The sequence below is a fragment of the Pan troglodytes genome, chromosome 23 (assembly GCF_028858775.2).
Source record: "Pan troglodytes isolate AG18354 chromosome 23, NHGRI_mPanTro3-v2.0_pri, whole genome shotgun sequence".
NCBI classification, from domain to species: domain Eukaryota; kingdom Metazoa; phylum Chordata; class Mammalia; order Primates; family Hominidae; genus Pan; species Pan troglodytes.
The window spans coordinates 43,489,175-43,501,437 of record NC_086016.1 but is presented as its reverse complement, the minus strand read 5'-3'; the positions used below and the strand labels follow the sequence as shown (position 1 = coordinate 43,501,437).

Genomic DNA, 12,263 nt, shown 5'->3' with positions numbered 1-12,263 from the left:
TCATCATTCCTGCCATTTAACAACAACAACCAAGAAAGCCATTTAACAACAACCAAGAAACAGGCTCAGCAGAGTGACCAAGTTCACAGCTAGATTTCGCTACTTCCCTCTGTGCCCTCAGCCCCACTAAGGCACAGGGAATCAGGACCAGCATCCCCTTCACCTGTCCACCCTGTCCGCCATCTACAACCCTCCACACCTCAGGCCTGGGATGCCTGGCTACCCAACTATGACACTAAGACTTTGCCCATTAGCTCCAGACATAGACAGGAGTATCTGTCAGTTTTCAAGAACAGAGACCGGGTCACTGCCACTGGCCTCTCACAGCTCCTCCTCCTCCTAGACCCCATTTCCCCGGAGGCCCCACCCCTCCCTTCCTCATCAGAGCCAAAATGGCAGTCCAAACCTGCCCTGGGGTCCGGCCCTGTCAGGACTCAACCATCTTCTCCCCACAAGCCTCCCAGCCATCTAGACTGAGCTCTGCGCGGGTCCACTCTCCCTGCCAGGCTCAACGTTCCGGCTGACTCCCGGCTGCACCCACACAACAGAGCAAAGGGGCTGTTGTGGCCGCCCTGCCTGCCACAACAGCCCCTTTCGGACCTCACGCTCTGCCCCCCAGAATTCTCAAAGCCTAGGCCAAGCTTGAGACTTCCTTCCTAGGGAGGAGCAGAGTTCAACCCACACCTGACAGGCTCTGTCCTATTGTTTGAGGCCAAGAAAAAAGTTTCAGACTGGGAGTCAGAAGCTCTGAGTTTAACCCTGACCTGGGGGCCTGGTGTGGTGGCTCACGCCTGTAATCCTAGCATTTTGGGAGACCAAAGCAGGAGGATCGCTTGAGGCCAGTTCAAGATCAGCCTGGACAACAGAGTGAGACCTTGTCTCTATAAAAAACAGAATGAGGCTGGGTGCGGTGGCTCATGCCTGTAATCTCAGCACTTTGGGAGGCCGAGACGGGCGGATCATGAGGTCAGGAGATGGAGACCATCCTGGCTAACATGGTGAAACACTGTCTCTACTAAAAATACAAAAAAATTAGCCGGGCGTGGTGGCGGGCGCCTGTAGTCCCAGCTACTCGGGAGGCTGAGGCAGGAGAATGGTGTGAAACCGGGAGGCGGAGCTTGCAGTGAGCTGAGATAGCGCCACTGCACTCCAGCCTGGGCAATAGAGCAAGACTCTATCTCAAAAAAAAAAAAAAAAAAAAAGAATGAGCCAGACAGGGTGATGCGTGCCTGTAGTCCCAACTACGCAGGAGGCTGAGGCGGGAGGATCACTTAAGCCCAGGAGATCAAGGCTGCAGTGAGCCCTGATCACATCACTGCACTCCAGCTTGAGCAACAGAGTGACATGCTGTCTCTAATAAAAACAAACAAACCAAAAAAAAACAAAAAAGCCCAAACCTGACCTATTACTGAAACCACTATTTAACAAGATAAGCAACTGCTCTCCTCAGCTCAGCCAGCCCATCTCTAAATACCAGGGCTTGCACTGGGATGAGATAACAGCTTCCACTTCTATAGCCTTTCATTTTTAAACAGCTTTAAACAGAGGTATAATTGGCATACAATAAACTGCATATTTAAGGTACACAATTTGCTAAGTTTTGACACTGTATACACCTGTGAAACCAGCACCACAATCAAGATACTGACCATCTCTCCTTCAAGTTTCCCCACCCCTTGGTTAACTCCCTCCCACCCCTTTGCCACTACTGATTGGCTTTCTGTCACTAGAGACCAGCGTTATCGTAGCATTTACTTTCAGCTCAGCATTATCTTAAGTATTTTCATGTATAAAACTCATTTTATCCTCACAGCACAGATGAGGAAGCTGCAGCACAGAGGGACAGAGTAGCTTTGCTCCAGAACACGAAGCCAGTGAGGGGTACAGCTGGACCACGAAGAGGCAGCAGTGTGGCCCTACGGCTGTGCTCCTGACACTAATCTACCCGGTCTCTCCACACCTGGAATCTGGAATAGGGCCAGCACATGGTGAATGTTCCATTATTATTATTATTATTATTATTATTATTATTGTTGTTATTATTTTGAGACAGGGTCTTGCTCTGTCACCCAGGCTGGAGTGTAGTGGCACAATCGTAGCTCACTGCAGCCTCAACCTTTCAGGCTCAAGCGATCCTCCCACCTCAGCCTCTGAGTAACTGGGATTATAGGCACGCACCACCACATTGGCTAATTTTATTTATTTATTTATTTTATTTTTGTAGAAATGGGTTTTCACTGTATTGACCAGGCTGGTCTTGAACTCCTAGGCTCACGTGATCTTCCCGAAGAGCTGGGATTACAGGTGTGAGCCACCTCGTCCTTTCTCAGTTATCATTACTGTTATCATCAATATGCATAGTGAGATGGCAGAGAAACTTCCTTCGCAAGCTGGGTTCCAGTCCCTCACCCCCAAGTTTACCCAACCTCTTCAAAGTAAGAGTTCCCAGCTGGGTGTGGTGGCTCACGATTGTCATCCTAGCACTTTAGGAGGCCGAGGCAGACAGATCACTTGAGTCCAGGCGTTTTGAGACTAGCCTGGGCAACTCCACCTGTACAAAAAACATAAAAAGAAGCCAGGCATGGTGGCATGTGCCTATAGTCCCAGATACTGGGAAGGCTGAGGTGGGAGGATGGATTGACCCCAGAAGGTCAAGGCTGCAGTAAGCCATGATCGAACCACTGCACTCCAGCCTGGGTAACAGAGCAAGACCCTACCTCAAAAAAAAAAAAAAAAAAAAAAGTTCCCTAAGGTGCTGGATCTGCTGGCAACAGCAGACCAACTGGCAACTCTGAGCATCTCTACGAATAAAAATAGCACTAGCCTGAGGTACAGCCTGCGCCGATTGCGGCAGCACCGCCAAGGCTGGTGTACGGGCAATGACTCACAGCCCCTCCTTCTGGGCCCCGAGGGAGACAAAAAATAGCACATGGGCTTAAAAACCCAAGACTTTGGAAGCAAATGATTGAAGCTATATAAAAAAGCTCAGCAATGCTGAAGCTTTAGGATGGGTTCATCATTGAATGTCCCTGAGGATTAACTGAGGATGACAAAATGGGTCTTCATATCCATCTGTCCCTCTGCTCTCCAGATGACACAGATCCAGTTCTCAAGAACAGACTTAGACCCCTTCTGTTGGAGACACAAGGTGGAAGAGAAGTCACCCAGCAAGTCCCCTGGCCTTCTAAAAAATTCTTAGAATAGAATGCTTTTTTATTTTTATTTTTTGAGCCAGAGTCTCTTCCTCTGTCACCAGAGACACCACTCTGGCTGGAGTGCTGTGGTGTGGTCTCAGCTCACTGCAACATCCACCTCCTGGGTTCAAGCGGCTCTCCTGCCTCAGCCTCCCGAGTGGCCGGGATTACAGGCGCTCGCCACCATGCCTGACTAATTTTTTTGTACTTTTAGTAGACACAGTGTTTCACCATGTTGGCCAGGCTGGTCTCAAACTCCTGGCCTTAAGTGATCCGCCTGCCTCGGCCTCCCAAAGTGCCGGGATTACAGGCGTGGGCTACCATACCCGGCTAGAATATAATTCTTTTTAGCATAACCTCACCTCTGCCCTCTTTCTCCATGTCAGGGTTTCTCAGCCAGGGCACTATGAACCTATTTGGGCCGCAGAGTTCTTTTGTTGTGGGGCTGCCCTGTGCGCTGTAGGATGCTTGGTAGTATTCCTGGTTACCCATTGGGTAACAGTAAGCCCCAACCCCAGCCAAGTTATGACAACGAAAAATATCTCTAGACATCACCAAATGGGCCCTAGGGACAAAACTGACCACCCCCCACCTTGTTGAGACCTGCTCTGTGGCAACAATGAAAACAGAGAACAGACCAGGTGTGGTGGCTCACACCTGTCACCCCAGCACTTTGGGAGACTGAGGCGGGTGGATCACAAGGTCAGGAGATTGAGACCATCCTGGCTAACATGGTGAAACCCCTTCTCTACTAAAAATACAAAAATTAGCTGGGCGTGGTGGCAGGCGCCTGTAATCCCAGCTACTCGGGAGGCTGAGGCAGGAGAATCACTTGAACCTGGGAGGCAGAGGTTGCAGTGAGCCGAGATCGTGCCACTGTACTCCAGCCAGCCTGGGCAACAGAGCGAGACTCCGTTTCAAAAAAAAAGAAAACAGAGAACAATCCCCTCGTCTGTACTAATCTGGAAAATGTTCAAAGTTATTGGACTTTAAAAAAAAAAGAAAAAAAGTTATTGGACTTTTCTGGTTGCAAAGCAAGGTTGGAATAAAAGTAAGCAAGGAAAAATATTGTTGTAGTTGTCAATTTTAATGATAAAATTAAAACTAAAAAACTCCCAGTGCCTTAAAGGGTATTTTGTTGTTGTTATTAATTGTTTAATGCAAAAACTAAATAGTGAATAATACTCTGTTGTCAAGTTATCTCAAAGCGAACCTCTTGCTCGGCACAGTGGCTCAGGCCTGTAATCCCAACACTTTGGGAGGCCAAAGGCAGGGGGATCACTTCAGCCTAGGAGTTCAAGACCAGCTTGGGCAGCCCATCTTTAAAAATTTTTTTTTTATTAATTAAAAAAAAGGCCAGGCGCAGTGGCTCACACCTGTAATCCCAGCACTTTGGGAGGCTGAGACAGGTGGATCACTTGAGGTCAGGAGTTCGAGACCAACCTGGCCAACATGGTGAAACCCCCATCTTTACTAAAAATACAAAAATTACTTGGGCATGGTGATGCACGCCTGTAATCCCAGCTACTCAGGAGGCTGAGGCAGGACAATCGCTTGAGCCTGGGAGGTGGAGGTTGCAGTGAGCCGAGATTGCACAACTGCACTCCAGCCTGGGTGACAGAGTGAGGCTCAGTCTAAAACAGAAACAAACAAAAACAACAACAAATCTCTATGACAGCTCTCCTTCATACCTGATGAAAGCAAGGTGGAAGTGTTTTACAGAGTAAAGAAAAATCTATCACTTTTCCACTGAGCAGCGGTGTGAGAGCTCCAAGAATAAATACAACGTCCTATATTGACAGGGACAGTGGTTCTTCGTCCTGACTGCACTATGGGACCTGCTGGGGAACGGGCCAGTGCTTCTCACATTTTGACAGGCACGTAAGTCCCTTGGGGATCCTGTTAAATGGCCGGTTCTGACTCAGTGGGTCTGGAGTGGGGTCTAAGATGCTGGAATTCTAACAAGCTCCTAGGTGATGCCAATGCTGCTGGCCCATGGACCACATTTTGAATAGCAATGCCTAGATCACTTGAATCAGAATTGCTGGGAGTGGGGCCCAGGTGTCCGTCATTTTTAAAGCTTCCCAGGTGATTCTAACATGGAGCCCAGAAGAAACCCACAAGAACAAGCCCTGGAGTCACAGAGACCCAGGCTTGAGTGTGGGGTCAGTCACTCAATACATGTATGGCCTTAGGGTATTTCCCCAACCTGACTTTCAATTTTGTTCCCTGCAGAATGGTGGGGGGCAGAGATGGAAAGCAACAACCTACAGGGGTTGCTGAGAACAGAAATAATGTGTGTCAAGTACCCAGGCCAGACTGGACAACAAGGTGGGTACTCCTGTCACAGCCGTCCTTGACAAACAATAGGTCCTTTACTATAATTAGATGATGTTGTGCTGGAGGCTGGAGATCCAGATTAAGGAAGTTCCTACCCTTAAAACCGAAGTGGGGATACCAGTAGACAGAAAGCAAAGTGGCATGAGAAAGGGAGTATGGGGTAGTGGTTAGAGCACTGGAGGGTACAAAGACGAGACACCACCACTCATGCACTGCATGGTTGTGAGCAGGTTCCTTCTCCAGCTGAGCCTCAGCTACCCAGTGGGTAGACTCAGATTTGTTCTCTCCCAGGATCACCACTGTCAGTATCAAAGAAGCCACCAGGCAGGCAAGGGCACAGCCCCATCTGCAGTTGTTCAGGTTCCAATCAATCAAAGCAAACTTCTATGACAGCTCTCCTTCATGCCTGATGAAGAGCAAGGTGGAAGTGTGGCAGTGCAGGCTGGTGTGCACTGCCAGCCCCGACTCCTCATCCTCTGTGGTACTTTATTCATCCTTTTGGTGGCAGCATCTAACCCAGGACCTGGCACACAGGACAGCAGGGCGGAGCTGACTGCCATTTTACCAAGTGAGGAAAATGAGGTCCAGAAAAAAGACATGCTCAAGATCCCACCTTAGGCCAGGCACCATGGCTCGCGCCTGTAATCCCAGCACTTTGGGAGACCACGGTGGGAGAATAGTTTTGAGCCCAGGAGTTCGAGATCGGTGGCAATATGGCGATACCCCATCTCTACAAAAAATAAAAAAACTAGGTGAGCATGGTGGCTCACGCCTGTGGTCCCAGGTACTCAGGAGGCTGAGGTGGGAGGATCACTCAAACCCACGAGATTGAGGTTGCAGTGAGCTGTGATCGTGCCACTACACTCCAGCGTGGGCAAGAGAGTGAGACCCTATCTCAAAAAAAAAAAAATAGTCCCAGCTGGGCACAGTGGCTCACACTTGTAATCCCAGCACTTTGGGAAGCTGAGGCAGGTGGATCACCTGAGGTCAGGAGTTTGAGGCCAGCCTGGCCAACATGATGAAACCCCATCTCCACAAAAATACAAAAAATTAGCCAGGCATCGTGGTGCGTCCCTGTAGTCCCAGCTACTCGGGAGGCTGAGGCATGAGAATTGCTGGAACCTGGGAGGCGGAGGTTGCAGTGAGCCGAGACTGCACCACTGTACTCCAGCCTGGACCAGAGTGAGACTGTCTCAAAAAATAAAATAACATAACATAAAATCATAAAATAAAATAGGCCAGGCGCAGTGGCTTACGTCTATAATCCCAGGACTTTGGGAAGCCGAGGCAAGCTGATTGCTTGAGCTCAGGAATTCGAGACCAGCCTGGGCAACATGGCAAAACCCCATCTCTGCTAAAACTACAAAAATCAGCCGGGTGTGGTGGCAGATGCCTGTAATTGCAGCTACTCAGGAAGCTGAGGCACAAGAATCGTTCCAACTGGGGAGACAGAGGTTGCAGTGAGCCAAGATTGCACCACTGCAATCCAGTCTGGGCAACAGGGCGAGACTATGCCTCAAATATACATATATTTATATATTTTTTTATTTTATATATAAAAATATATATATACTCTGCCTCAAATATATATAAATAAAATAAAATAAAATTAAATTAAATTAAAAAGGTCCCATCTTAGTTTATCTTCTGGGTCTCAGACCTGAGCTCTCCTCTGTGCCTGTGCACTGAAGAGGAAATAGAAGATGATTCTCCAGGCACTGGGCCTGGTGGCTTCCAGAGGGCAGGCCAAGGGTCAGCAGCCTGCCCTGAAAAGGTTGGGAGGTTCAGGTTATAGCGCCAAAGTGTCTCGGAGAGCTGGCTGTGGTTCACATCTAGAGGCTTCTTGATAACACAGATTCTCCCTTGGCAGAGAGGACAGAAGTTACACCACTGATCTGGAATGCCTTTCCTCAGCAGAAACCTTTGTACCTTGAATACCTTGACCCTGCCACTATCACCAAGCATCCTTCACAAAACACCTCCTTCTCTGCCTGACGGGCAGGCAGCAGACGCAATGCCCTTGACAGTCACAGCCTCCCATCTGCAGCCTTACCGTTTGCGAACAATGTTAATGTTCTTCTCTAGCAGGTCATAATGGATGTACTCGTTGGGCTCAAAGTGGCTCATCGCCACCTTGGCCCGTTGGCACAGGACTGAGGCCACATGGTACTGCCGCACACCCAGAGCTTTCTGCAAGAAGAAACATGACAGCCACTGTCAATGGAGCACTTAGGAGAGTCCATCCCCGAGGGCAGCTCAGTATGGTGAAAAAAATCCAGGAATTAAAGTGTCAAGAGCTGTTCAGTAACTGCAGCCTCAGCTTCCTCATCTGCAGGACAGGGATGACAAAGCAGCCACAAGGAACACAGCCTGGGGTAGGAAAAAAGTGCAAGGGATTTATAGACAAAAATCGCTGGGATCAAAGTCAAGTTCTATCATGTAAGGTGTATCAATGTAAGAAAAGCCCTCATTGACTAAAACCCAGAGGAGATAGAAAAGAGGGATATAACCAGCTCTGGTGATCACACGGGGTACTGGGAAGGTTAAATAAGACCATAAGTGAAAGTGCTCATTAAGCTGTAAAACACTATCCAAACCATAGCTATTAGTCTACCTGCACTATAAGCTTCTTGAGGGTTGAGATCAAGCCTTATTTATCTTACTCATCTCTATGTCTGGACTACCTGGCACATACTGGAGATTCAACAAATATCCATGGGTCAGAGGGAAGAATGAATGAGGAAAACCCTGTGCGTGAGCTTTGGATGTTTCCTCATCCCTTCAAAAGGTGGTGCCTAATTCCCTTCCTTTTTTTTTTTTTTGAGACGGAGTCTTGCCGCCCAGGTGGGAGTGCAGTGGTGGGGTCTCGGCTCACTGATACCGCCGCCTCCTGGGTATAAGCTTCAAATTCTCCTGCCTCAGCTTCCCAGTAGCTGGGATTACAGGCATGCACCACCATGCCTGTCTAATTTTTGTATTTTTAGTAGAGACGGGGTTTCACCACGTTGGCCAGGCTGGTCTCAAACTCCTGACCTCAAGTGATCCATCTGCCTCGGCCTCCCAAAGTGCTAGGATTACAGGCATGAGCCACCGTGCCCAGCCATTACCCTCCCTTTGAATGTGTGGCGGACTTACTTCTACTTTATAGAATGTGACAAGTGATGCTATTGGACTTCGAGACTAGGTCATAAGAAGAACAGCTTCTGCCTGGCTTGCTCTCTCTCTTGGATTGCTCTGGGGGAAGACAGTCCCCATATTGTTAAGCAATCCTGGGAGAGGCCCACCTAGACAGGAACAGGGGCCTCTTGCCAATAACCAGCACCACCTTGCCAGGTGTGAGTGAGCCATCTTGCAAGCGAATGCTCCAGCCCCGGTTCAACCCGTCAGATGGCTAGCCCCGGCTGACATCTTCACTGCAACTTCTGGAGAGGCCCCAAGCCAGAACCACCCAGCCAAGCCACTCCCAAATTCCTGGCCCACAAAAATATGAGATAAATGCTTGTTGCTGTTTTAAGCCTTTAAGTTTGGGGGCAATTTGTTACACAGCAATAAATAAATGATTGTTATGGTGGGATCTGTATTAGTTAATTTTTTTTTTTAAGAGATAGTGTCTTGTTCTGTTGTCCAGGCTGGAGTGCAGGGGCAAGATCATACTTCCCTGCAGTCTGAAACTCCTGACTTCAAATGATCCTCCCATCTTAGCCTCCTCGGTAGCTGGGACTACAGGCGCACACTACTACACCCAATTATTTGTTTATTTACTTATTTTTGAGATGGATTCTTGCTCTGTCGCCAGGCTAGAATGCAGTGGAGCGATCTCAGCTCACTGCAACCTCCGCCTCCCAGGTTCAAGCACTTCTCCTGCCTCAGCCTCCCGCGTAGCTGGGACTATAGGCACCCACCACCATGCCCAGCTAATTTTCGTATTTTTAATAGAGACAGGGTTTCACCATGTTGGCCAGGATGTTCTCGATCTCTTGAACTCGTGATCCGCCTGCCTCGGCCTCCCAATATTTTTTTTATTTTTTTTTAAAGGGAGTCTTGCTCTGTTGCCCAGGTTGAAGTGCAGTGGCATGATCTTGGCTCACTGCAATCTCCACCTCGCGGGTTCAAGTAACTCTCCTGTCTCAGCCTCCCAAGTAGCTGGGACTACAGGCACACGCCGCCACACTTTGCTAATTTTTGTATTTTTAGTAGAGATGCGGTTTCTACATATTGGTCAGGCTAGTCTTGAACTCCTGACCTCAGGTGATCCACCTGCCTCGGCCTCCCAAAGTGCTAGGATTACAGGCGTGAGCCACTGCGCCCACCCTAATTCTTTTATGTTTATTTTTTGTAGTGATAGGGTCTCACTACATTGCCCAGGCTGATTTCAAACTCCTGGCCTCAAGCAATCCTCCCGCCTCAGCCTCCCAAAGCAGAGATTACAGGCATGTACCGGGCCTGTATTAGTTAATCTTAAACTATGAATAACAACCTTCAAGGGTACCTTGTTACCAGAGAAGAATAAATGAATCCAAAGAAATGACAGCAAGAGGCCGGGCGCAGTGGTTCACACCTGTAATCCCAGCACTTTGGGAGGCCGAGGCAGGTGGATCGCCTGAGGTCAGCAATTTGAAACCAGCCTGGCCAACGTGGTGAAACCCTGTCTCTACTAAAAACACAAAAATTAGCTGGGCGTGGTGGCGGGCACCTATAATCCCAGCTACTCAGGAGGCTGAGGCAGGAGAATTGCTTGAACCCAGGGGGCAGAGGTTGCAGTGAGCCAAGATCACCCCACTTCACTCCAGCCTGGGTGACAGAGCGAAACTCCGTCTCGAAAAAAAAAAGAAAAAAGAAATGACAGCAAGAAGGGAAGAGCTGCTTCCTTTCTAGGTGGTTGGTGTTCCTCGTCATACCTTGGGTAAGGGAAGAGGCAAAGCTGAAGCCACTGCCCCAGGCTCCCTTCTGTATGTCACCTGGATATATAATCCAAACGCTGTCAATCTCAGCACCTGAACCCAGTATGTACCCAGAGCAGCCATTCCCTGTTCAAGTCACCCAGCAGTAAGAACAGGCCACATTCTGAAACAGCACCCCTGACCATCACCCATTCTAACCTATGGCATGGGCGACATCCCCAGTCCAGACTTCACATCCATTTGCCCTCAAGCTCAAACCTGACTGATGGCTGCTCACTGCCTGCCTCACTGGGTAGGTGCAAAGAACCCACCAATGACATGACGTCAAAGGACCTTCCACAGTGCGTGTGCATAGGAAGAAGGTAGTGTATTTCTGCTGCAGTGATAAACGCTATCCCTGTGACGGGTGGAGGAGCCCAGTGCATGCGGTAGATGGAGTAGCAGAGCCCTGGGTTTAAGGATGGCCCCACAACTTACTGATCCTGGACAATTTAACCTCTCCAAGCAATCATTTCTTCACAGAGCTATTGTGAGGATCTGGAGGGATTATATAAAGTACTGAGTACGTTTCCGTGATTATTACCCTGTGCGTTCCTAAGTGTACACACAGCTACCCCCACCATGTTCTACACACAAATGAGAAACCATACAAGTTGTTCTGCAACTCTTTTTCTTTTTCTTTTTTTTTGAGACAGGGTCTTGCTCTCATCACCCAGGCTGGAGTGTAGTGGCACGATCTCAGCTCATGGCAACTTCTGCCTCCCAGGTTCAAGCAATTCTCCTGCCTCAGTCCCCCAAGTAGCTGGGCACTACAGGCGTGCACTACCACACCCGGTTAATTTTTGTACTTTCTTGGTGGAGATGGGGTTTCACCACGTTGCCCAGGCTGGTCTCAAACTCCTGACCTCAAGGGATCCACCCACCTTGGCCTCCCAGAGTGCTGGGATTACAGGTGTGAGCCACCACACCTGGCCTGCAACTCATCTTTTTCACTTACTAACAAATCTCAGACAGCTTTCCAATGTGAAATTACCAACCTGTTTCTTTATTTTTACAAATTAATTGCCCTAAGTTTCAGTTTCCTTAGAAATAAAAACAACTGTGGCCGAGCGCGGTGGCTCACGCCTGTAATCCCAGCACTTTGGGAGGCCGAGGTGGGTGGATCACGAGGTCAGGAGATCGAGACAGTCCTGGCTAACATGGTGAAACCCCGTCTCTACTATGGCGTGGTGGCGGGCGCCTGTAGCCCCAGCTACTCGGGAGGCTGAGGCAGGAGAACGGCATGAACCCAGGAGGTGGAGCTTGCAGTGAGCCGAGATCACATCACTGCACTCCAGCCTGGACGACAGAGCAAGACTCCGTCTCAAAAAAAAAAAAAAAAGAAAGAAAAATAACTGTAACAATACCTATTGCCTGGTCAGTAGGCAAGACAATACATTGTAATCTTATCTATAGTACCGGGAAAAGGCAAAGCCCCAATTCCCAACAGCCAGGGCACGGTTAAGCAAACTACAGACTACTTATCAATACGTAGATGGGCTTAAGAAATAATGCTGGGCCAGGAGCGGTGGCTCATGCCTGTAATCCTAGCACTTTCAGACACAGGAAGATTGCTTGAGACCGGGAATTCAAGACCAACCCGGCCAACATAGCAAGACCTGTCAAGGACAAAACAGGCCAGGCACAGTGGCTCACACCTGTAATCCCAACACTTTGGGAGGCTGAGGCAGGAGGATCAATTGAGCCCAGGAGTTCAAGACCAGCCTGGGCAAGACAGCAAGACCTTGTTTCTACAAAATAAAATAAAACATAAATTAGCTGAGCATGG

General features: G+C 48.9%; 1 protein-coding gene across 4 annotated transcripts in view; it reads right to left on the bottom strand.

Annotated features, from left to right (window-relative positions):
• ACO2 (aconitase 2) overlaps positions 1-12,263 on the bottom strand; it is a 60,166-nt gene that overhangs the window by 21,530 nt on the left and 26,373 nt on the right. For 3 of the 4 annotated variants that reach the window (XM_016939265.3, XM_063807926.1, XM_063807927.1), the window contains exon 2: positions 7,588-7,724. In XM_016939265.3, coding sequence (XP_016794754.1) covers positions 7,588-7,724 — 137 coding nt within the window. Of the gene's footprint in view, positions 1-7,587; positions 7,905-12,263 lie in introns of all 4 variants that reach the window. The other variant, XM_063807925.1, reaches the window with a different exon arrangement.